General features: G+C 30.8%; 1 protein-coding gene across 1 annotated transcript in view; it reads left to right on the forward strand.

The window, feature by feature from the left end:
- Positions 1 to 22,815, forward strand: part of LOC134681084 (uncharacterized) — a 95,447-nt gene that overhangs the window by 21,215 nt on the left and 51,417 nt on the right. The window contains exon 3 of the mRNA XM_063540502.1: positions 21,197 to 21,442. Coding sequence (XP_063396572.1) covers positions 21,197 to 21,442 — 246 coding nt within the window. The remainder of the gene's footprint in view (positions 1 to 21,196; positions 21,443 to 22,815) is intronic.

Below are 22,815 nucleotides of genomic sequence, written 5' to 3' on the forward strand. Positions count from 1 at the left end.
AAAAAGCTTTATATTTTAGAAGGTTAAAGACCTGGATGCTTCATACTTTGTATATAGATGCTTCATGTTACGAAGTTTCCGTCAGTCACATGTCCAATGTCCTTGACCTCATTTTCATGGTTCAGTGACCACTTGAAAAAAAAGTTCAATTTTTTTGTAATGTTGAATTCTCTCTTATTATAAGTAATAGGATAACTATATTTGATATGTGCGTACCTTGCAAGGTCCTCATGTCTGTCAGACAGTTTTCACTTGACCTCGACCTCATTTCATGGATCAGTGAACAAGGTTAAGTTTTGGTGGTCAAGTCCATATCTCAGATACTATAAGCAATAGGGCTAGTATATTCGGTGTATGCAAGGACTGTAAGGTGTACATGTCCAACTGGCAGGTGTCATCTGACCTTGACCTCATTTTCATGGTTCAGTGGTTATAGTTAAATTTTTGTGTTTTGGTCTGTTTTTCTCATACCATATGCAATAGGTCTACTTTATTTGTTGTATGGAATGATTGTTAAGTGTACATGTCTAGCGGGCAGATGTCATGTGACCTTGACCTCATTTTCATGTTTCAGTGGTCAAAGTTAAGTTTTTGAGTTTTGGTCTTTTTATCTAATGCTATATGCCATAGGTCAACTATATTTGGTGTATGGAAATATTTTATGATCTTTATGTCAGTCGAGCAGGTTTTATTTAACCGTGACCTCATTTTCACGGTTCATTGCACAGTGTTTAGTTTTTGTGTTTTGGTCTATTTTTCTTAAACTATAAGTAATGTGTCAACTATATATGTTGTATAGAAGCATTGTTAGCTGTACCTGTCTGCCTGGCATGGTTCATCTGACCTGGACCTCTTTTTCAAGGTTCATTGGTCTTTGATTAGTTATCTTGGTTAGTTTCAAGTTTATGTGACAGTTGTAATAAAGCTTAGCTTTATACTTAGGTCTATCAACATAATATCAATGATTAGTATAGAAGGTGAGACATTTCAGCGTGTGCACTCTTGTTAAATGTAACCTTTTGAAATAAGGGGTACCTGATCATGCCTACTCATGGCTACTGGAGCTCTGCAGTGAAGCTAATATTTCAACTGAACAATAAGCATGAATAGGCCAATATATATATGGACCATAATTTGCTTTTGGGCTCGTTTCCTATAACGATAGAAAAGTGATAAAAATGTGTATTACTGTAAAAAAAGTTGTAACTACATCTAAAGATGCCTTTATTTTTATCAACATACAAGTGTATGCTACTCTTCCCTAGAAAAAAAATTGAAATTAACAAATTTCAAAGATTATACGACCGTACTTTTGTGTCGTTTCTCGCATTACTTTTCGCTTCCGAAGTGCATAACGCTGACTGATTTATAGATAATCGTCACCGGCAAATTCGTAACTTTTGCTTTCAAATAATAAAGAACATCGACCAATAAGAATAGTCAGAAGAAAATGCCGAGAACTATAAGTATTTCTGTAGCAGGTGTAAGAACACTAGCGTTACTTTGGTTTCCTATTTCGTAACGCAAATTTTAGATGATGTAGTCTGCTTTGTTGTAATAGAATTCTTTATAAAAATATGCAAATATGAACTCTCGCGAGATGTTCAAACAGGAAAATCAGAGATGATTTACATTCGAGTTTTGTTCTTCTTAATAATTAAGTTAGAAAATGACATTATCGTTATGCGTTACATTTCACATGAAACAGAAGTCCAGTTATTTCCTTTTTTTTATTAAAATTGTTTTTGTTGTTAACTTCTAATCATTTCCGGTCATACGTGAAACATGTGACTAACATGTGATCATGCCCTTACGGCTGGATATATGAATTACTAGGTCTAAACATTGTTTTTGTTTCCAACGGGATGTTTGCAAACATAATCTGTAGACTTGTTTCGTCTTGATTAGAAAAGGAAAATACAATTTTCAAAGAGATTGCGCCGGGGGCATATTATTTTTCCTATGTGCATAATGTTACATACGATCTTGTGTGAAAATAAATGCCCAATGACTTGACAAAATCGATTTCAGATTTGACAGACGTTATAACACACTTTGTTTCCAGATAACAATGTAAAGGGTCCTTGGAAAATTCAATCAACATTACGTCTCTTATCATTGTGCAGATGCTCGATGGATTGAGTTTGCTTCAGCAGTAAATATTACTGGATATTTTAGGTGAATAAAGATAATTTAATAAAAAAATACATGTTAATATACCGTTACACTTGGAATGTACAAAGTTGGTATCTTTGTCACAATTTTTTTTTTTTTTTTTATTCATGTTCTGCAAACACTTTTCAGAAACGCAATAAACTTGTCAAAGGAGAAGTAAACGTTTACCATGCATGACTTGAAAGGAAGTACTTTATTGATTTTAGCCCACTAAAGTAGGTTAAAATGTGGAAACCATGTAGATGGTGTACAGGTCACAAATATCACATGGTGCCTATTTTAAAGATTTTAATTACAAGATAAAAGTTATTTTCTTTACTGGATTTAAAGAATTTTACATTGCCAATGATTTGGAATAAATCGTATATAACTGGAATTTCAAAACCAAATATAAATACATTTTTTTGGCTGAAACATCAAGATACAATGATTATGGTATCCAGTGTATCAATGAAGAAAATAGGGAAATTTCTGAATAAATTGTACTAATTGTTTTCAAAACAAGCACATATTTAGGAGTTTTATAATACTGTTAAATTTAAGATGGATTTTAAGAAAAAGTATACTGTTCAGATTTTTTTGAGCAGATTTTGCAATAAAATAAAACTAAAAAAATGCTTTTGGTTTCTTATGGTTTCCTGTCACGTTTAAAAAAAACTTTAATTTAACATTGAAAATAGATTTTAAATATTAACATGAAGCAAGTAACACTAGTAATGGTGTTCATTTATGTCTTTTGAAATATATTGTGCAAAATAAAGAAAATAAAGATTGGTTTCCTGTTTGGTTTCCTGTCACGTAAACGGTGAATCAAAATGTATTAATTTGTTCTTGAAAAACTCAATTGTTTCATTAATACTATTCTAACACCAACACAACCCACAGAATAAAAGTTATAGTTTTAGAACTTATAAAAAAGGATACAAAAAGAAACCAAAGGCCGAATACCAAATTATGGTCCATATGGGATACGATTTTCTGACAAATAGATAGCTATTTACAATTTTCTTGATACTATTATCAAATTACAAACATGACAAACAACAACATATATAAAATACGAAGTATAGAAGAATGTGCACCAAAATCTAGACAAGATAAACATGATAAAGAGAAAAAACAGTTCCTACTGCAATTCAGCAGTATTGTACAGGGGGGCTGCCAAAAAAAATGATGCCAAAGTGTGACAAACATGATAAAAATCAATGAAAATAAAGTCATTGTAAATCTATTTTCTATCATTCTACTTTAATCCAGTGTCACATTCAAGTTGACAAAACTACCATGGTTTAATCATGGTTAATGCAAAAAAATAAAAACAAAAAATTTAACAACATTTTACTCGCAAGAATTTATCAATTTTTCAAAGGAAACTACAACATGTACAACATACTATGATCAACTTACAAACATTAATAAGTATAAATATATTATAGTGTATTTTTTTGTTTGATGCATTAAAGGTAATAGATGAATTTCCTGCCATTTTTGGTGGAAGAAGACTTCAAGTCTTCTGAAGACCTATGGTGCCGACTTTAAAATCATTGAACCTCCATATGCCGCATCCGTTTCTGTGCATTACAATTTCATAACAACTTCCGATTCTTGACATCGATTTTTACACATGATTAAGCATCTGAATCATTTAATTTGTAAATTAGGATAGAAAAAGAATCACTATCGTAAATATGTACCCTTTTATTTATGTAAATTATTAGATTTTATCTCATCTACATGAAAGTTGTTTGTTTACTTGTAACCGGATGAACACACGTGCTGTTTTTAATGCAGATATTTGTAGTACGCATGCATGAATTTGGTATCAGGTCGACTCGCCCTGTTTACATGTTCGCCCTTGATCTATTTGTCCTGAGTTTTTTTGACCATATAGTACGTTCGCCGTGTGTTCATTCTCTTCACTCTTATCAAGGACGTTTTATAATACATCCTTGCATTTATTTAAAAAATATTGATATCAAGGGCATCTTTAAAAAAACACCTCTAAAACACGATTTAGTGAAAATCATCTGTTCCTTATTTTGTTCCCAAGATTAACCAATCGTGTTCATGAGCCAATCAAATTCTGGGTTTTTCATGATCAAATTAATAAGCCAATCAAAAACGTTTTCTTTGAAGATTATTCTAACAAGCTAGATTTTGAACTTTGTTGTTTTCATCTAGTTGAAAAAATCGTGAGCAGGTGAATTTTCATCTGCAAAGAGTGTTCTTACACAGCTTAAGGAAAAAAGCGTGGCTGATATACAAAATTCAGTGATGCAGTACCACTATAAAGATAAAACTGAATAGTAGTTTTTTTTCACTAATTTATTGACATAATACGTTATTTTTGTATTCATCATTTAAATCATTTAAAGCACAATGTACTATTCTTTTTTTCACAAAGACCAACAAACAGGTCCCCCCCCCATTGGAACTTTCAAAAGTTGGCCGGTATGTAACAAGTCTTAATATTTGTATGCCCCATTTATGGGCATTATCTTTTCTGGTCTGTCAGTCCTTCCTGCTTCAGGTTAAAGTTTATAGTCAAGGTAGTTTTTGATGAAGTTGAAATCCAATCAACTTGAAACTCAGTACACATATGTTCCTTATGATATGATCTTTCTAATTTTACTGCCAAATTAAAGATTTTACCTAATTTTTACGGTCTACTGAACATAGAAAATGATTGTACGATTGGAAATCTGTATACTTATGACACATTCTTGTTTGAAGAAAAAAATATGTCATAACGATAATGGAACAAAGCAGGCTGGGTAAGTGGGGCTGCTTTTATGGTAATTGAAGTTACCTTTTATTCACTTTCTTCCACCTCAGAGCTATCTTTGATTTCCCTAATATTTAAATTCCCTAATATTTAATAATATATAATATTTGATTTCCCTAATATTTAAATTCTTAAATTTCACCAGTTTTTGGTGTATTCTTTAATATTTGCTAACAAAAGTTTTCAAATCTCTTTGCAAAAGCTTATAAACTTTATATAAAAATCACAAGAAATCAAACCTATATGATCTCATTAAATCCTCTGAAAATTTCACACCAATTGCTTCAGTCAATTTTAAGCTTTCTTCATCATCATGATCATTGTTCATTTAAAAATATAAACATATGTTTTTGATCCTTTTGTTACACACCTGACAAATTTTTTTCAGTTACTATAAGACTGTTTTTAAATAGAACGTATAGAAAATCAGTAGTGATATCAATTTAAAATTTACAATTTCACAAAATAATAAAACTTTTAGTCTCTTGATTGCACATTTTTTCAATGTTTAATCTTTTAACACTTTAATTTTTTAAGAATCTTAGATAAAAAGTGTCAAGAAAAAATACTTTGCAAGACAGATTGATTATTCTTTGACTTTCTCATTACATATAATATTGTACAGATGTTACAATTATTGATAAGGAATTATGTTGAATTTTGTTTTAGATATATATGCTACATCAGAAACTCAATCATGATGTAAGGAGTGTAACATTAGTCTGACAAGAATTTATTGCTACCATATTTAACCTAAAACTGACCTGAAATCATGTAGAGTTTTTATATTAACAGTCAGGGGACTTACTGAAATAAGGGATTTTTAAATCACTTAATTATTTGAGTAGCAAATTCAAGGTTTTGTTACAAATTGGGATTTTGTATTTTTTTCAAAATTTTAAACACATATAGGTTTAAACATGTTAAATAATATCTTTTAATTAGAAAAATTAAAAAATATTCTTAAAAGATTTTTCACAGCAGTGGGAGTATTTTTCCTGTGAAGTTCAAGGTTTCATCCTTAAGATTATGTAATAAAATTTTACTGTTTATTTAAAGAAAAAGAATGTCAACAATGAAAGTGAAACTACGGTAAATCATTTGATTACTAATTTGATGCACATAAAATCATTCTTATACGGTTAAAAGCTATGAGAAACATCTATTTTTAATCTATAAAATAAAATCAAACAGACCTATAAAAATCCAATTGCACGTGTTGGTTTAATCTATTCACATCTTTAATATGTTAATATCGCTTATATAGTCATCTGAGGTCAAATCGATAGTTAATTAGATGGCGTCTGGACTAAAATACACACGAAACGAACCTATATTTAATCTACCCCATGCGCTGTAAACTGATTATTTTAGACTTTTGATAGTGTAGATAAATGTTTTAGATTGTTTTAAATCAAATTAGAATTTGAGTCAAATCGGTGACCATGAATTTGACAGCTAGTGCCCCTTTAAACATATAATGTTAGAGCACATTTGAGAACAGGTTTTAAATTTTTATATATTTCCCACAGAGGGTGGTAAGGGGTTATTTCCGTTCAACGTGATCGCAGTTTTTTATTTGACGTTCAACGTGTTTTTACTTTTTTATTTGACGTTCAGCCGTGCAAGATGGGTGCCTCATTCAACATGTTTTGCTTATTTAATTTTATGTGCACCGTGATTTTCAAAGGATTATATTGCTTGCTTGGTATTTTTCAAATAAAATTAAAACATATTGGCAGGGATCGTCAACAAATACTTTTTTAAAACCAATTATATCATAAATGTGTATACTAAATCGGAAATATCAAGTAAAAGAAAGAGTTAATATATACAAGAAGACAGTGACTCAGTCACAAAAGGTTCACATAAAAGTATTTATTTTTCGTGCAACATTCATTACAGAAATTATTTCTTGTTCAACGTGAAATTATGTTTTATTTCACGTTTTTTTCGTGCAAGCAACCCCCCTGTTACCACCCTCCTTACATATTGACCAATTTTGCTGATGGTCTATTTAAAAAAAAAGATGACTATCCTTTAAACCTTGGTCAGTCTCTTGTTTGATACTATAATTTATGCTGTTTTTATGTCAGAGATAATGTATTATGATAATTAGGTGGTTCTTACTACCAAAGATGGTAATAGTATGTGCTCTGTATAAAAAATACTGTCAAAAATGTACCCAAAAATGTCAGGAGTGTAACGCTTTTAGTGTGACATTCATGTAATTTTTTATAGAAACAATGTTGTTATTGCTGTTTTTCTTTTCTTGAATTTGAGTGTGAACACAACCTGTTGCAGATCATCAGTAACAAACATGCCATTACTATTGTCTTCATTGCTTTTGCATGCTCGTTACTTGTACTTCAGGACTGTAACACATTTTAACTATAGATTTTAGTTCAAAAATTTCAAAAGTAATAATGTAGACTTGTCTTCTGTGAAAGCTGATGTGTAGTTATGTCATTAGCTCACCTGGCCTAAAAGGCCATGTGAGCTTTTCTCATCACTTGGCGTCCGTCGTCGTCGTCGTTAACAATTTTTCAAACATCTTCTCCTCTGAAACTACTGAATGGATTTCAATGAAACTTAGCATGATTGTTCCTTAGATTATCCTGCTCAAAGTGTGTGCTTCGATTTTTGATCCGTCAAAAAACATGGCTGCCGTTACTTAAAATAGAACATAGGGGTCAAATGCAGTTTTTGGCTTATATCTCAAAAACGAAAGCATTTAGAGCAAATCTGACAAGGGTAAAAATGTTCATTAGGTCAAGATATATCAGCCCTGAAATTTTCAGATGAATCAAACAAACCATTGTTGGGTTGCTGCCACTTAATTGGTAATTTTAAGGAAATTTTGCAGTTTTTGGTCATTATCTTGAATATTATTATAGATAAAGATAAACTGTAAACAGCAAAAATGATCAGCAAAGAAAGATCTACAAATAAGTTAATATGACCAAAATTGTCAATTGACCCCTTAAGGGGTTATTGTCCTTTAATGACAATTTTTCACAATTTGTTCATCACATTTGCTAACTTTAAAAAATCTTCTCCTCTGAAACTACTGAATGGATTTGGATGAAACTTAGCATGATTGTTCCTTAGATTATCCTGCACAAAGTGTGTGCATGGATTTTTGATCCGTCAAAAAGCATGGCCGCCGTTACTTAAAATAGAACATAGGGGTCAAATGCAGTTTTTGGCTCATATCTCAAAAACGAAAGCATTTAGAGCAAATCTGACATGGGGTAAAAATGTTCATTAGGTCAAGATCTATCAGCCCTGAAATTTTCAGATGAATCAAACAAACCATTGTTGGGTTGCTGCCACTTAATTGGTAATTTTAAGGAAATTTTGCAGTTTTTGGTCATTATCTTGAATATTATTATAGATAAAGATAAACTGTAAACAGCAAAATTGATCAGCAAAGTAAGATCTACAAATAAGTTAATATGACCAAAATTGTCAATTGACCCCTTAAGGGGTTATTGTCCTTAAATGACAATTTTTCACAATTTGTTCATCATATTTGCTAACTTTAAAAAATCTTCTCCTCTAAAACTACTATACCAAATTCAACCAAACTTCAACTGAATGATCAGTAGGGTGTATAAAATAAAGTTTGTGCTTTATTTTTTATTTCGTCAAAAAACATGGCCGTCATGGCTAAAAATAGAACACAGGGTAAAATGCAGTTTTTGGCTTATATCACAAAAACTCCAGCATTTAGAGCAAATAAGACATAAGTTAAAGTATTTATTAGGTCAAGGTCTACCTGTCCTGAAATTTTCAGCCGAATTGGGTAACTGGTTTTTCAGGTATAATGCCCCTGAATTGATGATTTTAAAGAAATTTTGCAGTTTTTGGTTATTATCTTGAATATTATTATAGATAAAGATAAACTGTAAACAGCAAAAATGATCAGCAAAGTAAGATCTACAAATAAGTTATTATGACCAAAATTGTCAATTGACCCCTGAAGGGGTTATTGTCCTTTAATGACAATTTTTCATAATTTTTTCATCACATTTGCTAACTTTAAAAAATCTTCTCCTCTGAAACTACTGAATTGATTTGGATGAAACTTAGCATGATTGTTCCTTAGATTATCCTGCACAAAGTGTGTGCTTTGATTTTTGATCGGTCAAAAAACATGGCCGCCGTTACTTAAAATAGAACATAGGGGTCAAATGCACGTTTTGGCTTATATCTCAAAAACGAAAGCATTTAGAGCAAATCTGACATGGGGTAAAAATGTTCATTAGGTCAAGATCTATCAGCCCTGAAATTTTCAGATGAATCAAACAAACCATTGTTGGGTTGCTGCCACTTAATTGGTAATTTTAAGGAAATTTTGCAGTTTTTGGTCATTATCTTGGATATTATTATAGATAAAGATAAACTGTAAACAGCAAAATTGATCAGCAAAGTAAGATCTACAAATAAGTTATAGCGAACCAAATGAAAGGTTTCCACAGAGTCGTCTGCTCTTTACCAAGGTATTTAAACTTTTGCAAGTTTACCTGTCCCATTGAATCAATACAATAGCTATTGTTCTCTGTGTAGTTTATTCACTTGGACATTTAAATTTCTTCTAGGAGAAATCTATCACTCATTGATTAATTTGCCTGACCAAAAAAATATCTTCTTTGTTGATTGAAATACATGTATAAACTCACATAAATTGCATGTGATACAGTATTTATTCAATATCAATAATATAAATTCAATCTGTTCAATATTAGCACTGATTTACAGTGCTTATCCAGTGACCTTTGTGGTATCACAATAGCAAAGACTAAAACAGTTTACCAAATTGCAGTTAGATTTCTATTCCAACTAACTGATCAACTGGTAAAATATTTTAGCAGATTGCTCAAGTGAAATTTTGTTAGTATAAGTGAGTGCAGTAAAGTTAGAAGTAATAAGAAGTAATACTTACAATCAAGATCCAGTTTATTAGTTGATACCTTTGTCAATCATTTCTAACAAAAATAATATCTTTCAATAGTATGAGTAACTGAATAAAAAGGTCTAATTTTGACATGGACACTTCCATCATAAATAAATACCATCAATGATTAGTTCAAAACATTGTTTAGTAGGTGTGTATTTTATAGCTTTGCCTTCTAAGAGAAAGTTATTGTGCAATTGTGATTCAAATAATATTTTCTATACAAATTACTGATCTGCTGGCATTAAAGGGAAATAATTTACATGATTGATAATTAGCAAAATTTTGATCTGTCTGACAAATATCAAATTTCCCCATTTAATTTGTTTGTAACATAATTTCTGTGATTATTCAACTTTTATCCTCTGTTCTGAAAAGAACAATGAAATTTATTTAATTATGAAAGATGATTTAAAATATTGAAAAAAGCTGTTAAAACCCTGATTAGATTTTTAGTGTACATTTGAACTCAATAAAAATTATATCCCTTTAATGCCAGCAGATCAGTAATTTGTATAGAAAATGTTATTCGAATCACAATTGCTCAATAACTTTCTCTTAGAAGGCAAAGCTATAAAATATACACCTACAAAACAATGTTTGGAACTATTCATTGATGATATTTATTGATGATAGAAGTTTCCATGTCAAAATTAGACCTTTTTATTCAGTTACTCATACTATTGAAAGATATTATTTTTGTTAGAAATGATTGACAAAGGTATCAACTAACTGGCTCTGGATGGTAAGAATTACTTTTTATTTTACAGCACTCACTTCATACTAACAAAATTTTACTTGAGCAATCTGCTAAAATATTTTACCAGTTGATTAGTTAGTTGGAGTACAAATCTAACTGCAATTTGGTAAACTGTTTTAGTCATTGCTATTGTGATACCCCAAAGGTCACTGGATAAGCACAGTATTTATAAAAAGTTTATGTCTGATTTTTTTTAAGTACTGCATGCATTTATGTTTCAAAGAATCTGCATGTTTTTCATGGTTCTTCAGTTATAAAGAATTCATGTATGAAGACCTTTATTTAAACACTATCATTTTAAGTTTTTATTTGTGAACAAGTCTTAAAAATAGCAAAATTTTAACAGGTAAAATGTTGAAATTTGATCAGAAATCAACTTTTAATTTTTAAATCAGTGTTTATATCAAACAGATAGAAAATGTGTTATAAATTGAATAAATACAACATCACATGCAGTTTAATAATTACTTATTTGTACATGTATTTCCATCATTGACAGTTCATTTTTTTGTTCAGGTAAATTAATCAATGAGTGATAGATTTCTCCTAGAAGAAATTTAAAGGTCCCATCAAGTAAACTATACAGAGAACATAACCTGTTGTATTTGTTAGATGGGACAATAGAACTTACAAAAGTTTAAATGGACAGGTAACTTGCAGGTGAATCTGTGGAAAACTATGATAGGCTTTGCAATAATATGACCAAAATTGTCAATTGACCCATTAAGGGGTTATTGTCCTTAAATGACAATTTTTCACAATTTGTTCATCATATTTGCTAACTTTAAAAAATCTTCTCCTCTAAAACTACTATACCAAATTCAACCAAACTTCAACTGAATGATCAGTAGGGTGTATAAAATAAAGTTTGTGCTTTATTTTTTATTTCGTCAAAAAACATGGCCGTCATGGCTAAAAATAGAACACAGGGTAAAATGCAGTTTTTGGCTTATATCACAAAAACTCCAGCATTTAGAGCAAATAAGACAATAAGTTAAAGTATTTATTAGGTCAAGGTCTACCTGTCCTGAAATTTTCAGCCGAATTGGGTAACTGGTTTTTCAGGTATAATGCCCCTGAATTGATGATTTTAAAGAAATTTTGCAGTTTTTGGTTATTATCTTGAAGATTATTATAGATAAAGATAAACTGTAAACAGCAAAAATGATCAGCAAAGTAAGATCTACAAATAAGTTATGATGACCAAAATTGTCAATTGACCCCTTAAGGGGTTATTGTCCTTTAATGACAATTTTTCACAATTTGTTCATCACATTTGCTAATTTTAAAAAATCTTCTCCTCTGAAACTACTGAATTGATTTGGATGAAACTTAGCATGATTGTTCCTTAGATTATCCTGCACAAAGTGTGTGCTTTGATTTTTGATCGGTCAAAAAACATGGCCGCCGTTACTTAAAATAGAACATAGGGGTCAAATGCACGTTTTGGCTTATATCTCAAAAACGAAAGCATTTAGAGCAAATCTGACATGGGGTAAAAATGTTCATTAGGTCAAGATCTATCAGCCCTGAAATTTTCAGATGAATCAAACAAACCATTGTTGGGTTGCTGCCACTTAATTGGTAATTTTAAGGAAATTTTGCAGTTTTTGGTCATTATCTTGAATATTATTATAGATACAGATAAACTGTAAACAGCAAAATTGATCAGCAAAGTAAGATCTACAAATAAGTTAATATGACCAAAATTGTCAATTGACCCCTTGAGGGGTTATTGTCCTTTAATGACAATTTTTCACAATTTGTTCATCATATTTGCTAACTTTAAAAAATCTTCTCCTCTAAAACTACATTACCAAATTCAACCAAACTTCAACTGAATGATCAGTAGGGTGTATAAAATAAAGTAAGTGCTTTATTTTTTATTTCGTCAAAAAACATGGCCGTCATGGCTAAAAATAGAACACAGGGTAAAATGCAGTTTTTGGCTTATATCTCAAAAACTCCAGCATTTAGAGCAAATAAGACAATAAGTTAAAGTATTTATTAGGTCAAGGTCTACCTGTCCTGAAATTTTCAGCCGAATTGGGTAACTGGTTTTTCAGGTATAATGCCCCTGAATTGATGATTTTAAAGAAATTTTGCAGTTTTTATACGACCGCAAATTTTGAAAAAAATTTTGTCGTATATTGCTATCACGTTGGCGTCGTCGTCTGCGTCGTCGTCGTCGTTGTCGTCGTTGTCGTCGTCGTCCGAATACTTTTAGTTTTCGCACTCTTACTTTAGTAAAAGTGAATAGAAATCTATGAAATTTTAACACAAGGTTTATGACCATAAAAGAAGGCTGGTATTGATTTTGGGAGTTTTGGTACCAACATTTTAGGAATTAGGGGCCAAAAAGGGCCCAAATAAACATTTTTTTGGTTTTCACACTATAACTTTAGTTTAAGTTAATAGAAATCTATGAAATTTTTACACAAGGTTTATGACCACAAAAGAAAGGTTGGGATTGATTTTGGGAGTTTTGGTTTCAACAGTTTAGGAATTAGGGGCCAAAAAAGGGCCCAAATAAGCATTATTCTTGGTTTTCGCACAATAACTTTAGTTTAAGTAAATAGAAATCAGTGAAATTTAAACACAATGTTTATGACTATAAAAGAAAGGTTGGTATTGATTTTGGGAGTTTTGGTCCCAACGGTTAAGGAAAAAGGGGCGCAAAGGGTCCAAAATTAAACTTTGTTTGATTTCATCAAAATTGAATAATTGGGGTTCTTTAATATGCCGAATCTAACTGTGTATGAAGATTCTTAATATTTGGTCCCTTTTTCAAATTGGTCTACATTAAGGTCCAAAGGGTCCAAAATTAAACTTAGTTTGATTTTAACAAAAATTGAAACCTTGGGGTTCTTTGATATGCTGAATCTAAAAATGTACTTAGATTTTTGATTATTGGCCCAGTTTTCAAGTTGGCCCAAATCGAGGTCCAAAATTAAACATTGTTTGATTTCATCAAAAATTGAATAATTGGGGTTCTTTGATATGCCAAATCTAACTGTGTATGTAGATTCTTAATTTTTGGTCCAGTTTTAAAATTGGTCTAAATTAAAGTGCAAAGGGTCCAAAATTAAACTAAGTTTGATTTTAACAAAAATTAAATTCTAGACCCTCTTTGATATGCTGAATCTAAACATGTACTTAGATTTTTGATTATGGGCCCAGTTTTCAAGTTGGTCCAAATCAGGATCTAAAATTATTATATTAAGTATTGTGCAATAGCAAGTCTTTTCAATTGCACAGTATTGTGCAATGGCAAGAAATATCTAATTTCACAATATTGTGAAATAGCCAATTTTTTTTTAATTAAGAGTTATCTTTCTTTGTCCAGTATAGTAAGCAAGAAATATCTGCAAGAATTTTTTTTCATTGGAGTTATTTTTCTTTGTCCAGAATTAACTTAAATCTTTGTTATTAACAATATACAATGTATATTCACTTTTTACTACCAACTGATAAATTTAAATAATCTTTACCATTTAAGAATTGAATGCTTCTTTTTGTAAATTTATTGGGTGGTAAAAGCGTTGACCGAAGTACATTTTGTATGAAGCGCGGAAGCGCTTCATTCTAAAAATGTACGCACGGTCAACGCTTTTACAACCCTATAAAGTTTCAAAAAGAAGTATTCAATACTTATAATTACATTTTTTTAGCTAAAATCATGAAAACACGATTTTTATCCAGTTTTATTTAATTCACCTGTGCACTTTTTTGTGGGACCTCGTGTCATCATGCATGATAAATGTTATTGTCTGATGCAATTGTTTACGGAATAACATGTTAGCCAATCAGAATAACGTATTATAATGAAACTTACATCTAATGTAATTATTCAGTGATAACAAGCAGTTTTTTTACATCTTAATATTTTATGATGTATTTAAATGAGTAGTAATTGTTGCAAACTCCATTAGAATATTTTAATTGAAATTAGTTTTGGAATAAGGGAAAGGGGGATGTGATTAAAAAATTGGGTTCAATTTTTCTCATTTGAAATTTCATAAATAAAAAGAAAATTTCTTCAAACATTTTTTTGAGAGGATTAATATTCAACAGCATAGTGAATTGCTCTAAGAGAAAACAAAAATTTTAAGTTCATTTGAATACATTCATTCTGTGTCAGAAACCTATGCTGTGTCAACTATTTAATCACAATCCAAATTTAGAGCGGAATCCAGCTTGAATGTTGTGTCCATACTTGCCCCAACCGTTCAGGGTTCAACCTCTGCGGTCGTATAAAGCTACGCCCTGCGGAGCATCTGGTTGGTTATTATCTTGAATATTATTATAGATAAAGATAAACTGTAAACAGCAAAAATGATCAGCAAAGTAAGATCTACAAATAAGTTAATATGACCAAAATTGTCAATTGACCCCTTAAGGGGTTATTGTCCTTTAATGACAATTTTTCACAATTTGTTCATCACATTTGCTAACTTTAAAAAATCTTCTCCTCTGAAACTACTGAATGGATTTGGATGAAACTTAGCATGATTGTTCCTAAGATTATCCTGCACAAAGTGTGTGCTTCGATTTTTGATCCGCCAAAAAACATGGCCGCCATTACTTAAAATAGAACATAGGGGGCAAATGCAGTTTTTGGCTTATATCTCAAAAACGAAAGCATTTAGAGCAAATCTGACATGGGGTAAAAATGTTCATTAGGTCAAGATCTATCAGCCCTGAAATTTTCAGATGAATCAAACAAACCATTGTTGGGTTGCTGCCACTTAATTGGTAATTTTAAGGAAATTTTGCAGTTTTTGGTCATTATCTTGAATATTATTATAGATAAAGATAAACTGTAAACATCAAAAATGATCAGCAAAGTAAGATCTACAAATAAGTTTATATGACCAAAATTGTCAATTGACCCCTTAAGGGGTTATTGTCCTTTAATGACAATTTTTCACAATTTGTTCATCATATTTGCTAACTTTAAAAAATCTTCTCCTCTAAAACTACTGTACCAAATTCAACCAAACTTCAACTGAATGATCAGTAGGGTGTATAAAATAACGTTTGTGCTTTATTTTTTATTTCGTCAAAAAACATGGCCGTCATGGCTAAAAATAGAACACAGGGTAAAATGCAGTTTTTGGCTTATATCTCAAAAACTCCAGCATTTAGAGCAAATAAGACAATAAGTTAAAGTATTTATTAGGTCAAGGTCTACCTGTCCTGAAATTTTCAGCCGAATTGGGTAACTGGTTTTTCAGGTATAATGCCCCTGAATTGATGATTTTAAAGAAATTTTGCAGTTTTTGGTTATTATCTTGAATATTATTATAGATACAGATAAACTGTTTAAAGCAAAAATGTTAAGCAAAGTAAGATCTACAAATAAGTCAATTTGACCAAAATTGTCAATTGACCCCTTAAGGAGTAATTGCCCTTTAAAGACTTTTTTCACAATTTGTTCATCATGTTGACTTACTTTAAAAAATCTTCTCCTTTGAAACTGCTGTATCAATTTCAGCCAAACTTAGGCTAAATGAGTTTCAGAGTATCTAGTATAAATTTTATATTTCATTTCCTTGTATGTCAGAAACATAGCTCCTATGGCTAAAATAGAACATAGGAGAAAATGATTTTTTTTTTGCTTTTGAAGAAAATAGGACGATTCAAAGAACATTTAAATAAATTGAAAAGCCAAAATAATCATTGATGAGAGATTTAACCAAAAAAATTAAGGTGAGCGATTCAGGCTCTTGAGAGCCTCTTGTTTTTAAATAGTTATCAGCTTGTTTTTCTTCCAATGACTTCCCTTTGCAATTAACATTAAAATAAAACATTTTTTTGTGTTACACTCCTGGCATAGGAGTATTGAGCATATAAAAGCAATGAAGGCCCCAATAATGGCATGCTTGTTTCTGATAAACTGCAACAGGTAATTTAAATTTTACACTGAAATTCAAGAAAAAACAACAACTATGACAACATTGTTCTAAAAAAATAACATCTGAACTCAATTGTTACATTCCTGACAAACTTGGGTATTCTTCTTATTAATGTAACCATAGTATTCCAGTAGTAGAACTTCAAGGTCATATGGATGCACCTGTGCCAAGCTATAATACTAAACAAAATATATAAACCATGCAAGATGTGCAGAAACATGTTATTTCACCTACAGAGCCATTTTCTGGCAACATATTGACTTTTTGTAACTTTTTTTTTTTCACAAACTTATTTGACTTTCCTTATTCTGTTCATTTAAATGTAAATAGATGGAAGATTTAAACAAGAAATCATAGTCAAGATATAATACATTGTAATAGTTTGAGGAAAAATATTGTTTGGTAGTGTATCTTGCCCTTGTTTATTTTATAATCAGGGATGATTCCAGGTGTTTTCAAATGGGTCCCTTTAACATCAAATTGGGAATTTTTATCCCAATTGGGAATTTTTTATGCATACAACCTAAAAAGAAATAGTATCATTTCCTGACCTGTAAAAACGGAAAATGTATATTAAGTTTCACCTGTACACTGATTGAAGAAGTTATTGGATTCAGACCAGGGAAGTTGTATTACATGAATACCATTGCACATGATGCACTATCATCTTAACTTTGGTAAACAAGGCATTTATTCCAGCTAACATAAACCTATGGCAAGCAGTTCAGCAATTTATTCGAATTTCAAATTATCTCAAATTATCTCATAATATATAAGATATCTTATATAACATATAAGATTTTTATAAGATACAAAATGTATCTCATTTAATATATGAGATATCTTATATAATTTAATTTTTTTAAGCTATCTTATATATTATATGAGATATCTTATATTATATGAGATATCTTATATATTATATGAGATATCTTATATATATAATAAGATATTTTATATATTTTATACTTAGATATCGTATATAATTATAAGATATCGTATATACTTATAAGATATCGTATATACCTATAAGATACATAGAGAATAATACATGGCAAAATCCATATCATATGTCGTGTCATCCCGAGACATCAATATCAGCCCGAGGGATGATATTGGTCGAGGGTGATACGGCATGTGATACGGATTTTGCCATGCATTATACACTTTATCATATATTTCAACAGAAGAGTATTATATTATATGAACTGTTTTCTGATCCATAGCACTGTTCAGTTCTACTTTTGTCTTGTTTCAAAGGCCTTTTACAAGAACTGATCAATTACTTATCCGAAGCACCTGGGTTACCTTACAATTTGCGTGCTGTTGTTTTAAAAATATTTTGTTTATTATTGTATTAAAAATTTGTGACATCACATACAATATGAAAACTCGACGTTCGTGACGTCACATTACCAAACAATGACGTCATTCAAAAATTTTACCTATTTTGAGGATAATTTTTCTTAAGCAAAAAAAAACCAAAACTGACTATGTAAAAAAAAAAAAAAAAAAAAAAAAGTAGGGGTGTGATAAAGGGTATGCGATAAAGGGTAGGGGTGTGATAAAGGGTATGCGATAAAGGGTGCGCATCAAAGTTGCGCGATATGGATTAAACAGCAGGCTATTTATCACATATGCAAAACTACTGTATTTACTACTAAACATATGATAAAAATGTATCTTATATACTTTATAAGATATCTTCCAAAGTTTATAAGATATATCTCATTAAATATATGAAATATATCTTATAAACATTTTTTATACAAGATATATCTTATATAGTTTATTGGATATCATCTTAAAGAAATTATATAAGATATATTATATGAATGATCTCATAATTTCTATACGATGTCTCTAATAATATATCTTATATGATATGAGCCAGTCCATGCGAAAAGGTACAAAAAGTCCTTTTGATAAACTTTACAGGACACGTTATCAAAGTTTGTTATAGTATTTTTGAAAAACGATTTTATCCAAAAAAATTTTACAGTAATGTAAACATTCATAAGATTGTCAATTCTATGCCGATATTGTCAATTAAAACAGAAAAAGACGTAGAAATATCTGAATTTTTGGTATTGGAGCAAGTGTAAAATCATTTGTTCCCTGAACTAATGCTATACCGACCAGAAACTTAAAAATTTACAACACTACAGAGACAAAAGTCAATAATTTAAAGAAAGTAAGACAACATTAAAACATGAGGAAAAATACAAAAACTATGACATCTTGTGTTTTAGAAATTGAAAGTTAAGTTAAGTTAAGTTAAGTTATTAAATATTATATTAATTTATTAAATATTATATAAATCAACCTTAATTTAAGTTAAGTTAAGTTAAGTTATTAAATATTATATAAATCAACCTTAATTGCAGGGGATTCGAACCGTTGCCCAGTTAGATTGCATTGATATCAGCATCGTAAGTGCTAGTCTTATCCACACTGTTACCGGGGTTAACATTATCAATTGGTAAATCAAGCCATTTAAACTGTACTTTGAAAATGATTGAAATATTTGAAATAATTCATTTAAAATCTTGATAAAACTAAGGGAGGGAAGGTCTCAACACTTACAGGTGCGTGTAGCTCACAGCTTAATAATATGAGGAAAAGTAAATGTGTTTTATAAATCACAAGTCTACTACCAATAATTATGCACACTTTTTAGAATTTCGTAAATTTTTCGTTTTTGTACCTTTTCGCATGGACTGGCTCATATATAAGATATCTTAAATAATCTTTTTTCTAAGATATCTTATATAATAAAGAAGATATCTAATATCGATTATAAGAAAAATATATGAGATATCTTATAAACTATAAAATGATAAAAGAAATCTCATAAGTTTTTTAACATATCTCATGAACTATCATGTAAGATATCTTATAAACTTTAAACTCGTCCTGAATATGCATGAAATATTTGCCACTGGACGTTAAGCAACCAACAATCAATCATATAAATTTTAAAATTATTTGGATCATTTTTATATCTTTTGAAACAGTTCCATAATGGTGACATCGTATTTCAGGGGGGGGGAGCTCATATTTCATAAATGGTCTATCATCAATATTATTTTCAAAAACGCTCAAATTTTTATCTTTTGAGGAAATAGAACAAAATATAAAATAACTTCTTTTACAAATCAAGTTACATAACCGGCTCTGCTGGGCGATCTGCTTTTATAAGATCAGCGCTCATTAAAATTTATTCATCCATTTTATATCAAAATTTGAATTTGTTCTTTGCCGAGGTCTGACAGCATTCTTATTGAGATTTTACTACGTTTTGACGACAAACTATGAAAAATTATAGTTGCCATAATTGGTGACTGAAACTTTTCCGGAAATACCGATTTTTATTTTATTTTCCTGAATTGGGAATTTATATTCACAAACATTTTGTTGGGGCCGCTGGCAGATTTAAGGGCCGCAAGGCGGCCCTAAACTATATAGTGGAATCATCCCTGATAATATCAATGAATGCACATGCAGACACTAAGTACAGATCCTAGAGAATCAGCAGTCACTGACAGCCTACCCAAAGCTAATATAACAACTAATAGAAAAAATTCATGCATCTTAGACTAAAATATCAATCAGTTCACATCCAACATCCAATGCATTTAGCATGTTTAGTGTAAAGACATTGTGATCAGTCAGACAAAAACCTGAGTTTGTGCGTTACATGTGCAATACCAAGAAACATGTATTGACAAACTGGAACAATTTGATATGCATTATAAATCATCATCAGTATATTAGAATAATTTAGATTTGCTTTTATTCAACTTGAAAACAAATTTTGTGTCATATATATTGGCATAATTGGTATGACCTTGTCTTCGTCTTTGTTGTTGTTTGTGTTGTCTAAAGACATTTATGTTTCTGGGACAATGACTTTAGTTAAAGTGAATAATCCCTTTGAATTTTACCAGAGGGTTAAATACCACAAAGGGAAGGTTAGGATTGTTTTTGGGGTTTATTGTACCAACAGTTTAGAAATAAGCGGCCTTAAAGGGTAAAAAACAAGCAAATTTTGTAGTTTCCGGACCATAACTTGTGTGTAAGTGTATGGATCTCTTTCAAGTTGTACCATAAATATGGTTTCATATCAAAATGGGAAGACTGAGTATGAGATTGGGGGTAATTGCCCAAAATGTTCAGGATAAGGGGCCTGAAAGAAAGGGGACAAAAACAAGTTTTTTTTCTAGTTTCCGGACAATAACTTGTGTGCAAGTGTATGGATCTCTCTGGAATTGTACTACAAGGTTCCATATCTGAATGTGAAAACTGGGTAAGAGATTGGGGTAATTGCCCCAAACTTTAGGAATTAAAGGCCAAAAATTTAGTTTTATATGGAAAAGGGAGTATTGTTTAACAGCTTCCACATGTTGAGGAAACCTAATTATTTGGTTTTAGGATTGAAATAATTTAAGAGGACAATGACCAGTTAGGGATACTAATGCGATGAAATAATATGATATGCAAAGTCAAAGAGTCTATTACATATAATGATATAAAACTTGTGGAGAATATATTAATATAAGTCTATGCTAAAGTTCTATCATTATGATCATTTTTAGATTCATCAACTACTCTTTTACTTGATACCATGGCAACAGAAATATCCAGTGAAGAATCAAATTATATAAAGATAAGTCTTCTTATACTAAAAATCTCACAACGTGCAGTTCGACTCAAGTTTGACACGGAGCTCCATCCTGACTGCTTACAAGAAACTCTCAACAGATGTAGTGGCAAACTGAGAGAACTTCAAAGGATGAACAGAATAAATCAGCACCAGTGGACATTGTTATTTCCTTCAAAAGGTTTGTGAATATTTGTTGATACATTTTGTGTAGTAGGTTAATAATATATTTTTACGTCATTCTGCAACAAACCATTAAACTGAGTTTTTTTCTAAACACTTTCAGATATTGGGACAATTTTTGGCATGTGAGTTTTGTTACTTCAGCTGCAATTATTTCTGCAGAAATTACGCGCAATGGACTTTGCTAAATTGTTGAAAATCACAGTTATACAGACTTGTTTTCTAAAGGTTTTCAGATATTTGGCTGATTTTTAGTATGTGTTTAACTCGTGATGAGTTATAGATCTAGTCGAAGTTTCGTTCCGCTCAGCTTATTTTTACTGCATTTTCAGGCTTTGGACTTTGATAAAATTTTGAAAATCACAGTTATATGGACCTTTTTTCTAAATGCTTTCAGATATAATTGGGCTGAATTTTGGTATGTGAGCTAACCATGATGAGTTGCAGATCAAGTTTGTGTTTCTTTCTGCTCCCCTAATTTTTGCCAAATTAAGGGTTTACAACTTTGAAAATTGCTGAAATCCTTTTTTCAGACATTTTTCTACATATGCTTCCAGATTTTGAGCTGACTTTGAGCTCACCTGGCCTAAAAGGCCAAGTGAGCTTTTCTCATCACTTGGCGTCCAGCGCCTGGCATCGTCGTCATCCTTCATTTTTCATCTGTCGTCGTTAACTTTTACAAAAATCTTCTCCTCTGAAACTACTAGGCCAAATTAAACCAAACTTGATCACAATCATGATAGGGGTATCTAGTTTAAAAAATGTGTGGCGTGACCCAGCAAACATGCCAAGATGGCCGCCATTGCTAATAGGACATCAGGGTAAAATGCATTTTTTGGCTTATAACTCAAAAACCAAAGCATTTAGAGCAAATCTGACAGGGGTAAACTTGTTAATCAGGTCTGTCATGGCCAGCAGCAAGATCTATCTGCCCTGAAATTTTCAGATGAATCCAACAACCCATTGTTGAGTTGCTGCCCCTTAATTGGTAATTTTAAGGAAATTTTGCTGTTTTTGGTTAGTATTTTGAAGATTATTATAGATAGAGATATTAAAACTGTAAACAGCAATAATGTTCAGCAAGGTAAGATTTACAAATAAGTCAACATTACCAAAATGGTCAGTTGACCCCTTTAGGAGTTATTGCCCTTTATTGTCAATTTTTAACCATTTTTCGTAAATCTTAGTAATCTTTTAAAAAAATCCTTTCTCTGAAACTATTAGGCCAAATTAAACCAAACTTGGCCACAATCATCATTGGGGTATATAGTTTAAAAAATGTGTGGCGTGACCCGGCTAACTAACCAAAAATGGCTGCCACAGCTAAAAATAGAGCACAGGGGTAAAATGTAGTTTTTGGCTTATAACTCA

This window comes from Mytilus trossulus, chromosome 8 (genome assembly GCF_036588685.1).
Source record: "Mytilus trossulus isolate FHL-02 chromosome 8, PNRI_Mtr1.1.1.hap1, whole genome shotgun sequence".
NCBI lineage: Eukaryota > Metazoa > Mollusca > Bivalvia > Mytilida > Mytilidae > Mytilus > Mytilus trossulus.